A 20427-nucleotide genomic window follows, 5' to 3' on the forward strand; every position below is an offset into this window, starting at 1 on the left:
TTGAATAATGTGATGATCTCCACCACAGTGGAGCCCACGAGTTGTACAAAAACAAAGCAGGAAACATATTAAATGAAACGGAAAGCTATAAAAGCATTAAAGATGAGGTGTAGAAGGTTTCCAACCTTTGGTCCAGCTTTATCTGTTGATCAATTTAAATCCATGATCAAAAAAAGAATGAATGAATGAAAACTGTAAAAATCCCTGAATCTCTAAAAGCATTAAAGACAAGGTGTAGAAAGTAAACCTCTGGTCCAGATGTGGAGGCTGTAAGCAGCTCAGACCTTCTCCTGGTTTACATCCCGACTCTCAGCGGAGCTCCGTCATCTTCTCTCAACCACATCACTGCATTCAGTCCTGTTAAACACACAAACACGCGTGTTTCAGCAACATACATGCACGATTACAACCAGGCTGTGATTCCAGCTCATTACCAGAGAGAACAGGAGTCTATGGAGGCAGCAGGAACAGCAGGAACAATGTGAGAACAGAGCAGACACCTCTGAGGTTTCACTCCACTGATGCTCTGATTAACTGGAATGTTTGGGCCTCAGACTGAAAGAAGACAGAGAGAGAGAAAGAGGGAAGAAGGAGGAAATAAAGGAAGAATAAAGAGGAGATGATTCAGTGGAAGCTGCTGAGGAGGCTCACATTCTTTCCCTGCAGTTTTAAAGCTAAAATATTCACTCTGACCGGTTATTAAACTGTCAGATCACCAACAACCCACATCTGTCTCTGTGGAGCAAACAGAAGCTTAAAATCCCGTTCATTAGAAGATAAAACTTTATTCATCCTGAAGGAACATAAAATGACACAATAGAAGAAATGCAATGCCTGAAAAGTAGTAAAGCAATAAGATATAAGTACAGAAAATGTATAAATAAACTCAAATAAGGCTAGAAAAGAGCAGTAGAAGTTCATTCTGGTAATTATACAGAAGTAATATCAAATAGTAGTAATAAGGTAAGAATGAAACTAAAATGGTCTTTAATTTGACGTTGGACTGGACTGGAGTGAAATTTACTCTCAGGTTTTGCTTTTTCCCTGATTTCTTTTCAAAGATGCAGATATGGAAGCAGGTCTAACAGAGCAATGTCTTCAGAATATGTTTCAGGAGATGAATGGAATGAGCTTTTTATAGAAAATGTGTGTGAGATGAAGTAAGATCTTCAAGTAGCGTCACACCTGAACGTGAAATATTACACATCACACTGACAAATGTTGTACATGAAAGCAAAATATTACAAAAGAAATTAAATTATTACACATAAACCTAAAATATTGCACCTGAGATGTTGGAATATGAAATACTTTTCATGGATTTTTCTCTGTAACTGATTTATTTTTGCTATAATGCAAAACTTCAAGTTCAGCTTCATGGAGAGAGTTTTGGAAAAAACCTCATAAGATAATTCATCACTCACAATGGTAATAATAATAATAATAATAATAATACATAACACTTATATAGTGCTTTTCAAGACACTCAAATACACTTCCAAAGTAGGTAAGATAAAATAAGATAATAAATGATAATAAAGAAGCATAGAAAGGGAAATTTATGAGTTGTAGACTGTTGAAAAGATGTGCAAAGTTCCAGTGACACTGTGGGCTTTCTGAGGCTAATCATGACTCAATATTTTAGTCTATTATTATTATTTTTACTGGCAGGAGGTTTATGAAATTTTGCACAAACTGTTTTATTTGGATTTTCCATTTAAGATTAGGAAGTCTTTAATATTAATTATTTCTATTAACTTTTTGGTCCAGAAAAAGCCAGAAATGCCCACAACAGATGATTGGAGTGACTTTATCTTTGATGGAAAGATTTAGTTTTTCTGTCAAACTGCAACAGGACCAGTTTCTGAAAAGATGGAGAGTTGGATTGTGTTTATTAAAACTACACAACTATCATTAGTTATTGCTAATCCATCTGGTAGATGAGTATCAGGAAGACATTCTGCAATCTGTACGGTCCACATCTGCTTCTGTGCTCATTTAAAGTATTTAAATAAAGTATTTAAAGAAGCTAAAAACTGTAAAACTTTGCAGAAATCCATTTCAGTTTTTACCGTCTACAAAAATCTTAAAATAAGATTTAATTGTGCTATTTAGTGACACTCATCATCATCTCTTTGGAAAATAAAAGTCCAGTCAGAGTGAATGTAAGGCAGGTTTAGTGGATTTATCCTCCCAGATATTTACCGTAGATTGAAATGTTTCTGAACACGATTTAAATCTGTCAGACAGAATGATGGCTTCTGGTTGTATTGCAGATTTAGCAGAGCTTTAGTCCTAATCCCACCTGGAACCCAGGATGGAGTTTAATAAAGATGTGAGCTGAGTGGATTTATCTGGATGTCATCGACTCACATCCATTTAAACAGTAAAAGCCTCATTTTGGATTCAGAAACCTCATCTTTTATTTTTATCTTTAATCTGGTACCATAAGTTCAGCTACCTGACTGTTTCTCCAAAATTGAGGACTAACTTTTGACAAGAAAAATCACTTCTGTGGAATGTTTTACATGAATTTATCTTTATTAAGCTGTCATTTCTAAAATTAGAGCAGCATCAACATATCTTCCTGCCTCCCGGCTACAGTTCAGATTGGGTTATATATATATATATATATATATATATATTATATATATATATATATATATATATATATCATATATCATATATATATATATATATATATATATATATATATATATATATATATATATATATATATGATATACCCTAAATCTTGATAAGATCTAAGATATTGTATGTATATTGAGCTCATGCATGTAATAATGGAATTTAATGATCTCTTCCATACTTCAGCCTGTCATTAATTCCTCTTGGCTCTCATCTGGAGGCTGAAATCAGTCGACCTGCTGCAACAGAGCTCCGGTGAGAACACACTGTTCCACTTTAACAGACGGCTGATTTATTGAGCAGCAGCTTGACATGTCAAGGATAAATATTGGCGGTTGAACAGCTATGATAAGCCAGTGTGTAACACATGCAATAAAAACAGGTTGCTATCTGTTCCACCAGTACATTTACACAAGCTGGTGAGTTTTAAAAGCTTTCTTGCCAAACTTATCATGAAACACACACTGACTTTAAACTAATTTAATGCTTTGGGAAACATTTCAAGGCAGTGAGTTGGAGAGGAGAGCTGAAACATTCCACTCTGCAGTAAATTATACGTAATGCCATTTATTAAACATACTCAGAGGAATGTGTGATTATACATCAGTAGTTTTAGAGAGGAACCTCCCTGCACAGCTCAGATCCCCCTCTGAAATTGAATCCAGACGTGGTAGGATTGTTGTGTGGATCAGTTTCTGTTCTGATAAGCAGAAGTAACAGCATCTGTAATGATGAAGAAAATAGCACCTTCTGCTACAGATACCTTCTATTGTTACGCCTTCTTTCCATTTTCCACGGTTATCCACAATTCTCTTATCTTTCATCATTTATTACTGTTTGTCTGACCTCCTCTTACCTTTTGTTGTCTGCCAGACCCCCTGATTCTCCCACCTTTTGTTCTTTGTTGTATTCTGTTACTGATTAGCAACCAAATTAACCTCTATTCACCTTATATTTACTGACGGTCCCCTCCTTACTCTCTGACCATCCCTATAAATCAGCGCTGTCAAACTCATCTTAGTCCAGGTTCCACATCCACCCCAGTCTGATCTCCAGTGGACCGGACCAGTGAAACCAGTAAAACCACAGCATGATAACCTATAAATAACCACAACTCCTAATGGTTCCTTTGTTTAGTGCAAGAACTTACATTCTGAAAATGTTCCCATTTAAGGAATTATCTTTTTACTAAACATCATGAACAGCCTGAAATTTTTTAAGAAAAATAAGTTGAGTTTCATCAACATTCGGCCTCAGTTTATCATTTCTACATTACAACTTCCAGATGACAGTTTATCTGCAAAGACACAAAACATTTCATCACAGGTATCTGGAACTGAATGATATAGTGTTTTACTTTATGATCAGAGAGTCAGACAAAAAAGACAAACAACAAAAACAAGACAAAATATTACAAAAATGAGACGTAAAACGACAAAAAATGAGACAAACAACACGAAACAAAGCAAAAAAGAGACTAAAAATTAGACAAATAAGTTACAAAGCAACCAAAAAAGGGACAAATGACAAAAATGAGGCAAAAAATTACACAAATGAGTCCAAAAATGATAAAAGCAAAACACAAATGACAAAAATAAGACAAAAAACACAAGCGAGACAAAAAAATGAAACACAAAACGACAAAAACGAGAAACAAAACGACAAAAAATGAGACAAACGACAGAAATCAGACAAAAAAAACAAGAAAAAAACAAGACAAAATAGTACAAAAAAAACTATTCAAAAAACAACAAAAGAACTATAAACAATCTAGTATTTTACTTCATGATCCAAACAACTTGTCATGGTCTAGAAATTATTATATTTATAGTTTTACTAATTTACAATCTGCAGTTAATGTCTTCTCTGGAATTTTTACACTTTGAGGACCGGATTGGACCCTCTGGAGGACCACTTTTGGCCCACGGGCCTCATGTTGGACACCCCTGGTTTAAAATGTGGATGTCCCACACGTTCTGGGTCCGTTTACCTTCACAGACTCAAACTCTGTGTTAGAATACCAATAAACATCCACTACAGCAAACTAACAAGGACTAAGAGTGAAGTTTCTCCACCACTAACATCTGGAAATAGAGTCTGGAACAGCAACATCAGCCTGTAGGAGTTATAAACACCTTCAAATGACAACAACTGTTCTCTGATGGATCTTTTTTGTCTAAGAGCATCTATCTCAGTTGAATTTCTTTCCATTTCTCATCCTTAATTCATGATTTTTGGCATCTTTCATTTTAGTCTTAGATTTTTCTTTACTGAAGGTGTTTCCTTCATTTAAATGTCTTCAACATACCGACCACAAGTTCCATGAAATTCAGTTTTAGTTGCTTAGGTTTCTGGGTTTGTGTGAAATTTTCATAAAACTCACAGTTCCACCCATTTTTGCTCCTCAGATTTAATCTAGTCTTGCTCTCTTGCAGGGTTCACAGCATATTTCCAAGTCAAGCTCGACAAATCAGTCCCAGAAGCTCCTTTTTTTGTTGCTTTTGGTGTCAGTTTGCATATTAATACCAGACCTGGAGCTCCGTAAAGATACAGTTTGACCCTCATTCCTCATTTTGCTCCATTCAATCTATAATATGCACTGCAGGTTGCATCTGGAAGGCAAAAGAATCATAAATCTGGCTGCTTTGGAGGAAGAATCAAACAAGTCATGACTCCTGTGGTTTTGGCTTCCATCATTCTCCAGTTTTCTGACCCACAGTCGTGTTAAATGTGTGAAACAGTTGCGCTGCAGATTTGTGAAAAAGTAGTTTTCCGTGACAAACACTTTGGCTGCTTCATGAAGAATCACAGCTCTGAATCATGAACCTTCAAGGTCATAATGTTCATCTGGCCTCTGTTCAGTCCTCTCAGTTCTGTAGGTTAAACATCTCAGCCCACTTCTACCACATCTCAGGCTCTCAGGTTTTTTTCCTACCATCCAAGCTTCTATAAAGATGTTTCCAGGCAAAAAACAGTAAAACTGGTTGTGAACTTCCATCCAAAGTTTTCAGGCACAATAAAACTGCTAATGAGAGTTCTTTGAGGAGGTTTAAATACCATAATTAGGCCACAGTGCTTTCTGGGTTTGGTGGAAAATGGTGGGAATGTGGAGTCAGTGTGGAAAATGGCCAGATTTCTTCTAGAAACTCTTCCTTCTGTTTGCTTCTGTTACTGCTTTCTTCCATTTCCCTTATCCAGACCAAGGATTTAATCTGATAAATATCAGTTGTGTCCTTCGTCACTCCACAGTGTCCCAGTAAAATCACCAACCAGCCGGGGAAGGAGTTCGGTAGCACCAAGGACTTCCCTGATTCGGTGCTGCAGTTTGCTCGGAGCCACCCGCTGATGTGGCGGCCGGTGTTTCCCGCCCTGCGCCAACCTGTGCTCGTCAAAGCCAACATTCCTTACAAGCTGAAGCAGATCGTGGTGGACCGGGTGGAGGCGGAGGACGGGCAGTATGATGTCATGTTCATTGGCACAGGTGAGGACATGTGGATCCATTCCTTTCCGGACTTAGATAACTGCATTTCCAAAACACAATCCCAGCTTTATCTGTTGGTCGACTGCCCAGTTGTTTTTGTAAAATAAGTGATAAAACTTCCTTTACATCCAGTCCAGCGGACAAACTGAACACACAGGGGTAAAAGCAAAAGCATAATTCTTCTTCTTGTTTCCTTCATAGTAAATGTCTGCTTGTCTTCCAGATGTGGGTACCATACTGAAGGTCATCGCTCTGCACAGTGGAAACAGTCTGGAGACAGAAGAGGTCACACTGGAGGAGCTGCAAGTCTTTAAGGTGAGTTTATTCCACCAGATATTCAACTTTCAGCTTCCTTCTCTGACGCAGCAGACCAATCATCATTAGAGATAACATTTCCTTCACTGTGTCTCTTTAAGCATCTTTGGAGTCAACAGAGAAGAACCCGATGTAGAGTCATAAAGTATTTTAAGAAGCTGTTTCAGAACCTTATCACATTCATAATTCTCTTTGCCTTTCTTCATATGTTGGGGAGTTTTCATTGTAAGTCTTTTCACAGATCATGAAACACTCTGAATAACTTCAATCATTTCCATTGTTGCAGGTTCCAACTCCAATTACATCAATGGACATATCCGTAAAAAGGGTGAGATGAACTGAATGTAATTACAGGAGGTCCTCGGTTTACGGCGTCCTCGACCTACAGCGTTTCATCGTTACATCAGAACTGGTTACATGGAACTAGTTGATGAGTGGAGTGGATGAATAAGTCGTCACGTGGTGCTATCAGATGGCTTTGTTTCCATTCTCTGGTTGTACTCCACCTTGGATTGTGCTACATTCACTAACTTTTTGTCCTTCATTATGGCTCCCAGAGTAAGTCAGACTCTTCTGATGCTTGGAAGAAAAGGAAAGCATCTCCATGGAAGTGAAATTAGATAGAATAAAACGCTGGGAACAGGAGGAAACACCGACCAACATGGGTCAAGTTGTAAAAACAGGTCAACATATTGTAGCGACCCTCTGTGATGAATGAGTGAGACTTTATCTGGTTCTCTGCTGGTTTATTGAACCTTCACACAGGCTACTGTGGACCGTAGGCAACGGCAGAATAACCAGAAAAACCCCATAACTTAGCTCCAGAATTAGCCGCCGTTCCCAGCTCTCTCTACTGCTGACTCTCAGCCAATCAGAGGTGAGCTAACTAAACATGGCACGTTCACTGACATTAGGTAAATCTGGAACTGAACAATAAACATTGAAACCTCAACAATATCAGTCAGCTACAATGTTCTGTTATCTTCTAGTAAAATGATTCATACATGCATGAAAGTCGTTGGTATTCATGACTTTATGAAGAACTGATCGATATCGTGATGCACGGAACGGATTTGGTTACATTTTCACCGGAGTTCCGACTTACGGTGAAAAGCGACGTACATCTATCTGTAGGAACAGACGTAAGTGGAGGACCTGCTGTACTAACTTTAATGGTCTCAGTGTGAATATAAACTTCTCTTCATCATGTCTCACGTTCTCTTTAATGCATCCAAACAGCAAGCCCTGTACGTGGGCTCTCCAGCAGGTGTTGCTCAGGTGAAGCTGCATCGCTGTGAGATGTACGGTAAAGCCTGCGCTGAGTGCTGCCTGGCCAGAGATCCGTACTGCGCCTGGGACGGATCGTCCTGCTCCAGATACGTTCCCAACAGCAAACGCCGCTTCCGCAGACAAGACATCCGACATGGAAACCCGGCGCTGCAGTGTGTGGATCAGAATCTCAGCGGTAAGGACTGTCTGACTGAATTAATTCTGTTTATTTTTTCTTGTCTGGTAACCTCACAGCCGCAGCACAGCTCCCCTTCTTTACTGGGTGTTTTATTGTTTGTTTTTGCACAGATCAAATATATTATTTATAACATTTTAATCAGTGCTAGTAGCAACATTTGGAGATATAATGAGCTACAAATGTTTTATTGGTGAGAAGATTCAGGTAAGGACGTTCCAACTGCTGCACTAAAATGAGAAGGGAAAGAAAGAGTTGAAGACTAATGTCATCTAAAAAGTGACTTGGTTCTGGAAAGGTTCCTCATTCTGCATCTGGATGAAATACACTTTGTAGAGACTTCTTTATAGAAGCCTGGGGGGATAAAAGGTTTAAAGTGGCTGATGTTCAAGCAGCTGGGGACCTAAATTACACAGTAAAATAGCACAAAAATAAAGACATTTAAATTTTTCGTAAGGTTCAGTCTTAAACACCATGTACATTTTTTTGGCTTTTTAAAGTTTAATGAAGATAATTTATGTGTGTAAAAGCAAATCATCTGCAATTTATAATAATAAATCAGCTGAAACCATCTTACATACATATTATACTCTGATGAAAACAGAATCATATCTCTTTACTTTATCTATTTAAAATTATAGAAACCAATAATTATTTTTCTCATAATTGTCATAATCTGTGTCTAAAAGTACAAATATCAAGCAGGTTCACCTATAATTCCACATTTACTTACCTTTTAAGCTAAAATTTAATGGTTTTTCATGTTAAACATTACAATTTTACATGTAAATTGACATTTTATTTGTAAACTTGTGAATATTTTTCTATATTTCAAAAATAAGGTAAAAGTATTTGTAAAATATAAAAGAAAATGGCATAAAAATATATATTTTTTTTTTCCACAGTGTGGTTTTAAGGTCATGTTTTAAACTTTGTAGTATCTGTAGGTCTTTCTCCATCCCTGAAAGGAGGCTGGAGATGAGGTTTCCTCCTGGTGGAGTCCTCCTCACTCTAAACATCAGCTCCAAACATTTAGCTGCAGATCGGACCATGATTCTTCTGTAGAAATCTGCAGTTCAAAGACGGCTGTTATTAGAGGAGGATTGTATAAATGTGTCTGTTAGTCTGTGAGGTTTTTCCTCAGATGAAAGCTACAGACTGTTTATGTGAGGAGGCCAGTCCGTTTATCTGAAGCCGTATGCGACAGATGTTTTACCGTATATTAGAACAGAAATACGTGTCTGTTTACATACAGAACATACAGCAGAAGTAGAACACAACCTGGAGCTCATCTCTCACTGGTCTGGACATCTAGAGGCATTTGGCCTCAAGGAAGAGTCGACAAATAAGCTCCAACTTCCAGTACAAGCCAGAAGAAGACAAATGAAGGGGAGAAATGAACAGTGGTGACAGACAGACAAGAAAAAGAGAAATTAGGTAGTTCAGAGGCAGGACAGAAGGAGTGTGTGAGTGTGTGTTTGCTCACCTGAATGGATGCTTGGAGCTGAAGTGATGAAAGACGTTCTCCTCAGAGCCTCTGGGTGAACCTCGGCTCCACAGAGGTCCTTTGTGTCGACGTGTCAGTGAGAATTCAAGAAGCATTTGACTGAAATTTCATCCTAAATTCAGACATTATTTATTCTAAATGAGTACTCAGATGATTAATGAACACTTTGCTGAGTGGAGTCAAACCTAGTCTCCAGAGATGGATCCTTAAAGATAGTTTATACTCAAAACTGGAGCATAAAGGTTAACCCAGGGGTGTCCACCATGTGGCCCGTGGGCCAAAAGTGGTCCTCCAGAGGGTCCAATCCGGCCCTCAAAGTGTAAAAATTCCAGAGAAGACATTAACTGCACATTGTAAATTAGTAAAACTATAAATTTAAAATCATTTCTAGACCATGACAAGTTGTTTTGATCATAAAGTAAAATACTAGATTGTTCATTGTTTATTTTGTCATTTTGTGTTTAGTTTTTGTAATATTTTTCCTTATTTTTGGTCTTTTTTTGTCTGACTTTTGTTGTTTGTCTCATGTTTTTTGTCATTTTGTTTCTCGCTTTTGTTGTTTTGTGTTCATCATTTTCATTCTTTTACAACCTTTCTGTTCCTTTCCCTTTCACAATAAGACCGAGGACAAGATGGTTTACAGGACTGAGAACAACTGATTTCAGATTTCATCAAACGATTTCAGATTTTCCTTTTCAAATTTATTTGTAATTACTTTAACTTTTTAGAAGCGTCTTTCAAGGTACTTAAGGTGCCCAATAACATAGACAGAATAAACAAATAGTGCATAAAACAACAATGCACTTCTACATTTTGAATGCCAGAAGTGTTCCAGAGTGTTGGAGCCTTGAATCGACAACCTGGAGGTGGAAACAGAGACAAGGGGTGAAAATTATGGGATGCCAGTGAGTTTTGTTGGTTGATATCAGTCAGGGAAAGTTAAGGCCTTTACCTCAGCAGGGCTTTATGGACTGGATCTTCATTTTCATTCTTTCACAACCTTTCTGTTCCTTTCCCTTTCACCAAGAAGACCTGGATGTGACTGAGGACAAGATGGTCTACGGGACTGAGAACAACAGCACCTTCCTGGAGTGTGTTCCTCGGTCTCCTCAAGCTTCTGTCTCCTGGTTGGTCCAACGCGACGACCGCAAGGAAGAGGTGAGCTGATAAAAGGCCTTGTTTTCCCTTTGGGTGACCGTTGGGTTGGGTCAAATGAAACATCTAGCCCGTGGAACTGCCTTTAAAAGTCAGATCTGAGTGTGAATTTGGCACGTGGTTGACACATTTGACAACCATTTGATATATGGCTGGAATTAAGCGGTTCCATTTCAAAGCAAAATGCACAATTGGCCTTTCTCTTGGATAAACAGTGAATTCTTTACAAGCCTTGACCACATGCCACTGTAGCTGTCGCTCAGCGTCGACTCACCGCTGCGACTTGAGTTGCCAAGTCACTCTAAAGCGCTACTTCGAAAACGATGTCTCCGTTGGTGCCCACACCCCACAGCAATCATTCATCTGGTGGAGGTTTACGTTCCTCTGACTTTCACTGAGGGCCTCAGTCAGCCATGTAAGCATTAAAGCATTACCACCCCTCTCCCGTTTCCCTGCAAATAAACATCTGGCTGCCACTCTGGCCAACAAGCCTGCCATGTTTGTGTTGGCACTGAAGGATAGTTAGAGGAGCTGAAGGGTCGACTCTATAGAGGGGTTGATGTAGGAACAGGGTGTAAATGAACAGAGGTTGTAGAGTGGAGGCTGGTGAGGAAAGAAAGAAAACGTGAGAAAAAGAATACAAACCAACAGTAACTTGGTTTCACGCTATATTCAAGCTGAGAAAACAATACAACAGCTTCTTTCTGTTCTCATGCTGGGAAGGGGAGATTACATGCTTTTGGACAAATTCTCCTGATTTCTTTCTACTTTGTTTACACTCTGTTGGGAGGTCTTCGGTGTTTTTTTCTCCAGACACGGGAATGTTTAAAAGAAAGCGCTTGTGGTGTTTAGTCTAAAGAAACATGCACTAATTCAGGTCAAAGCATGGTCACAACTGGAGGTTTCTTCATATGTAGGGCAACTTTTGAACAAACAGAAAGCAATAAGCATGCATATCTGTATTTTTCTTTCAAATTTAGTAGTAACAACTTATTTTTTATGGAGGTGCCTAAGGAAAGCAGAAAAATAGATAAAACAGAGTACACAAAGGGCCTCTACGTTTTGGATGTCCAAAGCTTTCCAGACTGTTTGACCCTTGAGTCTACAACCTGGAGATGGGAACTGAGGGGTGAACATTTCGTGACAGGGTGTAGAGGTGATGGAGGTCAAAGAGGTATCAAAGGACATCTCTGTGAAGGGACTATATTGGGTCCAGTATTTGTGAATGAATCTGGAGTTGATGGGAATTAGTGTAGATGAGAACCCTGACAGAAGAGTTTTGGACATGTTTCAGCCTGTCCAGGACTTTATTAGAGTCCAGAAGAGACTCTGATACTGTAGTCCAGGTAGGAGGTGACAAATACACCAAAGAGTGTTTCAGCTAAAGGATGAGGAACCAAAGACTAGAGATGTTAGAAGCTGCCGAGGTGGCAGAATGCAGATTTAGGTCATAGATTTGATTTGATGTTCCTCAAAAATTAGAGGCATTTCACTAATTTTACCTGTTTGAAGAAATTACAGATGATATCCTATAAAATCACAGAAAAAAATATTAATTTTTATGTTAAAACTGTGTGAATGTGTAAATTACATCAAAAAATGCATCTTTACAGATCCTAATTTGTTCTTTTACACTGTTTGACTGTAAACTGACTGTTTTTAACTGTATTTAACTAAGCAAAAATATCACTGCTTTCAGGATGTTTGCTGTTATCTGAGAAAAAATGTGCATATTTTTAACTGTTATTTTACAGATTTTCACAGTTTTGTTGAAGTGCGGTGAACAATTGAAAATTCACAGAACAGAGTATTAATTTACAAAAAACCCCAGATCAAGCCTGTAAATAATGTCCGCATCCAAAACAGTAATCTGTATTTTTAAAAAAAAAATTTAACAGGTTGTTATTGTCCTTAAATCTGCAGAAAATATCGTTATTTTACAGATATTTGGAAAAAAATTTATGAAGGGTTAAAAATTGTAGATACATTTTGAATTTATGCTTTTAACGTCTTAAAATTTGTGCATGTGGAGTTCTACAAAGGACATTACTGAGTTGCACATGCAGCCATTTTTACATCTAAAAATGAACTTGTACTTGATTTTGTTTAGGTTTTAATGTAAAAAATTTACATACACTTGTAAAAACTTTATAAATCACAGCAGTCTTCAGTTTCCGATGACAACTACAGCTCTTAATTTTCTATGATGTAATGAGTGAAACACATCTGTCAAAAAAAGAAATCACGGATTTAGGTTGTTTTGTAGATTTGTTGTAGATTTTTTTCTGAAAACTGACAAAATCTACTGGATCAAAAATATACATACAGCAACCTGAACTATCAATTTTGGTGTATTTAATCTTTTGTTTACAACTATGCATGCTTCCAACAGTGTCTTGTTTGTGTCCTTTGACTAGATAAATCTCAGTCCGAAACAAAAATACATGTTGTTTTTTTAGGAATAAACTCAAGTGGAAGTCGATAAGGGTTAATTACTCAATGTTTCCAGAGAGTCTTAAAGTTTTCTTTGCCTTTCAGCCACATCTGTTTCCAAATCCTGTCAGGACACCAGTATGTTGTTGCATCAAATATGAAGCTAAACTACAAATACATATGCTCTCTCTTTGCCAGGTGAAGCTGGATGATCGTGTGATGTCTACAGACCAGGGTCTTCTGTTCCGTCGTCTCTTCCATCAGGATGAAGGCATTTACATCTGCCACTCCAGAGAGCACGGCTTCACCCAAACCCTGGCCCGCCTCACCCTCCAAGTCCTCCCAGGGGAGACGGTGGACGAGCTCATGGCCCGAGACAACGCAGGCCTCTCGGACTCGTTTAAAGACCGGTCTGGAGGAAACTACCGGGCCTGGATGCCGTGCAGCTCATACAGCAGGGGCGCTTCATCGAGCCAGATGAGCCAGTCGCGTTCGTGGTTCAAGGACGTCATCCAGCTGATCGGACCGTCCAACCTGCCCCTCGTGGAGGATTACTGCGAGAGGATGTGGTGCAACGACAAGCTGAGGAGGAAGCACAAGAGCATGCTGGAGAAATACCGGCAGGCCCAGGAGGGTGCCAGGAAGGCTCGAAGCAAGAGCTCTGGAGAACGCAACCGGACGCCACGAGATCTACGAGCACAGGAGGGCTACTGAAGAGAGGAGGTGGAACAAAAAGAACTGAAAGTGGAAAAAGAGACAAAGAATATGGTTCAGGAAAAGCTCAAAGGGCCGGCATGAAAGAGCTTTGTAGTGGTTGAAACCTTCTTACTCAGATCTCTAAGAACAAAGTAGATGTTTTGACCATTTAACAGGATCAATTTTAGTGTATAAAGTTCTAAAAAACACTCTTGAGGAAAGCACAACTTGATTTAAAACTCTCCTGAATGCTGTTTCACTTAGTGTCACCGCAGACAGAATGTAGGGGTTTAAGTTTTTATTAAGCTGGTGTATAAAGTTGATGTATGCAGATCGAGGTTCAAGCTGTCGGCCCTGAAAAAGACAGATGTGTTCATATGTCTGGAAAGACAAATGCAACAAGAGACTGCTGAACTGAACAGGTCGCTGCAGACAGGATGACTGATCAATAGAAGAGGATGCTTTCTAAAATCCTGATTACCAAGGACTCCTTCCTCTCTCACACTTCTGTGCTTGTATAGTTCTATTATCACTGAAAAGACAGAAGTTACTTTCATTTCTCGAGTCATTCTTCACTGAGCGACCCTCACAGAAACAGAAACACCCGTCGGCTGATTTTTACTGACAGCAGACTCATACATCACAATGTTCTGTCTTCTTTGACTTGTTCACACACTTATTTCCATGACTTCTTTGGATGCATTTCACTGCAATCACTGGACTCATTTCCTTCCCACTTTGCCTTTAATGGTCCGTGTCTCTTAGCTTGGATTTATTATGAAATGTTCACATTTGACTGCAGCTCATCACTGACTTTGCAGCGTATTTATGAGAGGAACCAGTGAAGCACACAGGTTTAGACACTGATCTTTCCATTATACATTGACATACAGGCTCTTACATAAGCTAGCTCTAACTGGACTCACAATGAGACGACTGTTGATGGTTCAACAGATTAAACTGCTTTATTTTTACCCCAGTGGGCTGAACTTTCCATTAAACACCAGCTAGAAATCCCTTCTATCCAGTCCTTAGAAGGGATATTTCACAATGGCTTGTTTTTAATGCTTTTGGTTACAGACGATCTCCAGTATTTACCTTCTTGAGGAACCCAGAGAGCTTCAGTAGAAGGAAAGTGGACTTCACTTTTTGGTCCAGTTGTCTTCTGAAGAAGCTGTTGGGACTTTCTTGTCCTAGATCAGGGGTGTCAAACTCATCTTAGTTCAGGTTCCACATTCAGCCCAGTGTTTCCTTTGTTTTAGTGCAAAAAAGAACATTCTAAAAATGTTCACAGTTAAGGAATTATCTTTTTACAAAACATCACGAACAACTTGAAATTTCCATTATCCATCCATCCATTATCTATACACTGCTTAATCCTCACTAGGGTCATGGGGGGGCTGGAGTCTATCCCAGCTGACTCAGGTGAAGGCAGGGGACACCCTAGACAGGTCACCAGTCTGTCACAGGGCTACATACAGAGACAAACAATCACTCTCACATTCACACCTACGGGCAATTTAGAATGATCAATTAACCTCAGCATATTTTTGGACTGTGGGAGGAAGCCGGAGTACCCGGAGAAAACCCACGCATGCACAGGGAGAACATGCAAACTCCATGCAGAAAGATACCGGGAAAGCCGGGACGCGAACCAGGGACCTTCTAGCTGCAAGGTGAAAGTGCTAACCACTACACCACTGTGCAGCCCCTCAACTTGAAATTTCTTAAGAAAAATAAGTTCACCAACATTCAGCCTCAGTTTATCATTTCCACATTACAACTTCCAGATCACAGAGTGTCTACAAAGGAACACAACATTTAGTCATCTGGAACTGAACCAGAGAGGATTTACTGGAGGATCAAAACAACAAAATTCAGACAAAAGACAAAAACCAACAAAAACAAGACAAAATATCACAAAAATGAGAAACAAAACAACTAAAAAATGAGACAAATAATGCAAGCGAGACAAAAAAAACAACAAAATGACACAAATGATTCACAAAGCACCACATAAAGTGAAACACAAAATGACAAAGACAAAAACAAATGAGACAAAAAGGAAACACAAAATGACAAAAACATGAGACAAATGACAAAAATCAGACAAAACAAAAAAAACGAGACAAAATATTACAAAAATGAGACACAAGACAACTAAAGAACAATGAACAATCTAGTATTTAACTTTCTGATCCAAACAACTTGTCATGGTCTAGGAATGATTTTAAATTTATAGTTTTACTAATTTACAATCTGCAGTTAATGTCTTCTCTGGAATTTTTACACTTTGAGGGCCGGATTGGACCCTCTGGAGGACCGCTTTTGGCCCGCGGACCTCATGTTGGACACCCCTGACAGGTGACTTAGAATCTACATCTGACAAAGTGACATTAAAGCCAATCCACCGAGAAAAATCAACATTTTCATGATTAGTTAATTTTTCACACTTATTTTAATCACTCAGGTTATTGTTTAGTCTTTAAAGTGCCAGAAAACAGTCAAAAGTTACCAGAGTCCAAGGACACATTTACAAATTCTTGTTTTCTTTCCCAGCATTGATCTAAAAAACAGCCACAAGAAGAAATTCTACAAGCCGCCCTCTTTCTGGTGACCTCACCTCACACTTTAATCATCCACTAAACTCATTTTCCCACAGTTCCTCTGTGAGCCGAAGCGTTCCAGCGATAATAAGAGAACAATAGAAGGGTAGAGTGTAATGGCCGGCTCTGTGCTCTGTAAATACTAGTTCTGAGATGGTTTATGCTCTGAACGCAGTATAATCCACACGGTTATTGTCTCCAGCTTTGTTGTAGAAATATTACTTTTATGGTTTTGGAAAAACGTTCTCTTCCAAATGAACAGGTGGAAAAAAAGAAGAGAGGAGAGATGGAGGACATATGTCAGCAGTAGAGGGGCTGGAAATGAAAAATAAACTGTGAGAGGATCGTACATGGAGGATAAACTGGGTTCAGATGGGAGAAAAAGTAACACATTCTCCACGTTATATAAAAATAATAAGTCCTATAGAACGACACATCTACCAGCAGGACACCACAGAGTTGCACCAGATCTGTTAATAAATAAATCAGTTTACTGATTCCACACTGCTGTTGTTAAAGTTTGATCAGATTCAAGAACTAAACATCTTAGTGTGCTGCAGAGAAAGACTAGTTTGAGTGATTTTCATCATCGTTTTTACAACAATAAATGGTTAGATAGAAATTAAATGGTTAAAGTATATAAACAAATGTTGACTATTGGAATAAAATGAGAAATCAACGTTGTTGTCCAAATACTCCACACTCATTAGTCCTCCAATTGGCGCCATCAGACCACCGTCATAATCACTAAGGTCATTAGAACACAGTTACTTCAACGTAAACACGTTTTTGGACAGTTTGTTAAAATAACTGACCTCTTTTTCTTGACTCAAAAACCTTAAAAAATGAAAAACAGGAACTGTACAATGAGAAGTAATGCAGAGTTTCATTTTCCCTGAGGGCTGCATGTGCATTAGACCAACATCTTTGGCAGTTCTGGAACAAAAGAGATTAAAAACTTGTCAGCAGAAGTGTCAATACAGTTTGATTTATTCTAGACCGATTCTTTCAAAACATTGCATGTTACATTTCGAATGAATGACGAAAGTTTGGCATCAGGATTTACATTTACATTGAGGAAAAACATAAATGCAGCATCCAAATACTCATCTTTTCTAACTTGGAGAAAAAGTTCTAAATGTAATTTGTGTTGTTTTGGTTAGAAAAGGGTTCAATTTAACCAAGAAGGATAAAAATTTTGAGTCATTCAACTGGTGAATCTACAGCCCAGTCAGATGTGGCTTTAAAGGACAATGATCTGATAGTGTGACCAGAACAAAGATACTCCAGTATGATAAAAAGTCCACCTTAAAAATGCAGCTTTATTCAAATGAAACGATAGAGATGAGAACAATCTGATGGCCTGCCTGATGCACATTAATATTCTACAAAAACTGCATTTGTCATATAAAAAATCCTTTCATACATCCTGGTACTACAGATAATCTGTCATGTGTCCAACAACATCGTCTTGTCTCCAGCGTCCTCTAACTTCACCAAGTCCTTCAGGAAGCGTTGGACAACAGCTTTGACGACCTCATTAACTCCATGTGTTGCAGATGTGTGATTCGTTACTGACTTTAGATTTAAGGTCGATGATCCCACCTTCAGTCTGCTCCTGATTGGTTGATTCATGATGTCTGTTCTGCTGTAGAGATGTGTTGGTAGCAGAAATACTTACTGCCCTACATTAAAAAGAAGGACTCAAATTCAATAAAATGTTACATGCTGCATTTATATTTTTATTCAGTGTATATAGAACATTTCATTCCTGGTAAAGTCATCGTGTTTTACAGCAAAAAATCATGAAGTCTAGACCGGGGGAGTCAAACTCATCTTAGTTTGTTTAGTTCAGCCCAAATTCAGTCCAGTCTGATCTCCAGTGGGCCGCATCAGTAAAATCACAGCATAATAATCACAACTCTGAATGTTTCCGTTTGTTTTAGTGCAAAAAATGCTCACATTTAATGGACTATCTTTTTACAAAACACTCTGAGCATCCTGCATTTTCTTAAGAAAAATAAATTTCAGCAACATTCAGCCTCAGTTTATCATTTCCACATTACAGATCACAGAGTGTCTAGAAAGGAACACAACATTTAGTCACATTTTACTCTATGATTATAAAATAAAATACTATATCAAGGTCTGGAAAATATTTCAAATTTAACTGTATTTTAAACTTTGCAAAGTCATTCTGAGGGCCGGATTGGACCTTCTGGAGGGCCAGTTTTGGCCCGCAGGCCGTATGTTTGACACCCCTGTTCTAGATAGTTCCACTTAGAACTGTAATAATAATTCCTACATTAAATCCACCAAAACAGCAGCTGTTCCTGCTAAAATATGGAGGACATTCTATGAATAACTTACCTCCTGAATGGTGTTTCTATTCCGGGATTCCTTTCATTGTTCAGAATCAGTCGGGAAGCAACAATAACGCCGATGAACTCTGCAGCCCTTTTTGACCTTCATGGCATGTGAAAGTTTCCCAGAGGAGAAATGAAACCAGAGGAGTGAAGTTCTTTTTACATTCTACTGGAAGCATCCTATGAAGGCTGCATTTTAAAATCCCTAATAAACAGATTTTTCCACCCTTCATCACCCTGTATACATAATCAGACAGTTTAATCCCTATTAGTGCAGCACACTTCAGCACATGTTTAACTTGTAGTTTATTTTCAGTTTGGAGAGCGTGAGATTGGCTAATAGGCTGTACTCGTGATGATTTCTCTAAAAATATTGCTTCTAATGTGTTGTTAACTAAGAGAACATGATGGGATGGCAGGGTAACAAAACTGAAAACTAAATAATAAACCTGCATAAAGTATGTTTTTCTGAGCATTTTATATTTTTATGTTGCATAAATAATTAAATTTAGCGGAATCGTTTGTCTGCTTCTTCTCCAGGTTGTGAATAAAACGGTTTAATGTGTGAATATCTGAACATACAAGCTTCCATTTTACAATAAAAACATCATAAGATGGAACCGCCAGAGAAAACACTGACATTTTTGGTTTTTTTTTTCTTGCTTGACATGTAATTTGTTTAATTTAACACGTGGAATTAGTAGCTGCAGACAGAAATCTGCCGTGAGTGTGCACGTTCACAGATAATGTAAATCCACTGAATGCATCTTTAGTTGTGTACAGCTGCACAGTGTTGTGGTTTTGCATGTGGCTTTTTATATTTTCTACTTAATCTTATGACTTCCTGTAGCTCATGATCAGTTTGTCTTTTTGGATTCAGAGCGCCAGCTGTAGCGTCTGATGAGCTCCCTGATGGATCTGGTCTTTCATTTAAACACTGCTGGTTTCACTGCAGCTAGTCTATATAAACCCAACTGGAGCGCCAGTCACTGGGAGAACAGCAAAGAGAAGGTTGTAATTGAGTTAGTTGGGATTTATCTGTGACTGTAAGGCCCAGAAACTTGTCAACAGTCTGGCTGATGCAGAATATTTTCATCCTGAAGGGTTCAACTAGCAGAAATGAGTTTGAAGCAGGGTGGAATAAACCCTAAAATGCCCAGACTGAGTTTAGTATGACTTCTGGGAGAGTGGTTCACTCCAGATACAGTGTTACAGCAGCGCTTCCAATGTTAGACCATTCTTGAAAACCCAAAAGTTTGAACCCATTTTTCTTAAAAACTAATAAAGTCGGTTAGACTAGACTACTTCCAAACCCTTCAGCTGAACTTCAGACAATTCTGACTGAAACGTGCAAGAATCTTCATTACGTTGTAAAAGTGTGTGCTGGTTGTGGTTCTCTGACAAAAAGAGCCTAATTTAAATGTGTATTTATTAAAGTGTCTTTCTACTGTGCATGCTATAAACCCTGTACACCATTTAACATCATTAAAAGTTGATGATTTTTAACATGAAGATGATCCCTGACTGGGTGTTTTACTGAAGACTCTGTTTGAGGGGAAAAGATTGTGTTTTGGCAGAATGAGACTAATGGCGCCAGTGACAGAGACAAACATGGGTTCGCTGAAACAAACCGCTCTTGTAAACCATAGCGTTTACTGCACTGAAACCCAGATATGCTCTATTTAATGCTGAATCAACAACGTGCAGACTGCACACCTGCAGCAAGGCCAGCTGCTGCTTAAAGTCAGGGCAGA

The 20427-nt window shown here is 38.6% G+C and overlaps 1 protein-coding gene across 2 annotated transcripts in view; it reads left to right on the forward strand.

The window, feature by feature from the left end:
• Nucleotides 1-20185, forward strand: part of sema3bl (sema domain, immunoglobulin domain (Ig), short basic domain, secreted, (semaphorin) 3bl) — an 83318-nt gene extending 63133 nt beyond the window's left edge. Inside the window, exons 11-16 of one of the 2 annotated variants that reach the window (XM_055012826.1) lie at nt 5899-6130; nt 6354-6445; nt 6732-6773; nt 7685-7910; nt 10445-10575; nt 13204-20185. In XM_055012826.1, coding sequence (XP_054868801.1) covers nt 5899-6130; nt 6354-6445; nt 6732-6773; nt 7685-7910; nt 10445-10575; nt 13204-13719 — 1239 coding nt within the window. In that variant the 3' untranslated portion in view covers nt 13720-20185. The remainder of the gene's footprint in view (nt 1-5898; nt 6131-6353; nt 6446-6731; nt 6774-7684; nt 7911-10444; nt 10576-13203) is intronic. The other variant, XM_055012827.1, reaches the window with a different exon arrangement.
• The last annotated feature ends 242 nt before the right edge of the window (nt 20186-20427 follow it).

This window comes from Amphiprion ocellaris, chromosome 8, assembly GCF_022539595.1.
Source record: "Amphiprion ocellaris isolate individual 3 ecotype Okinawa chromosome 8, ASM2253959v1, whole genome shotgun sequence".
In the NCBI taxonomy this organism is placed as follows: Eukaryota; Metazoa; Chordata; class Actinopteri; family Pomacentridae; genus Amphiprion; species Amphiprion ocellaris.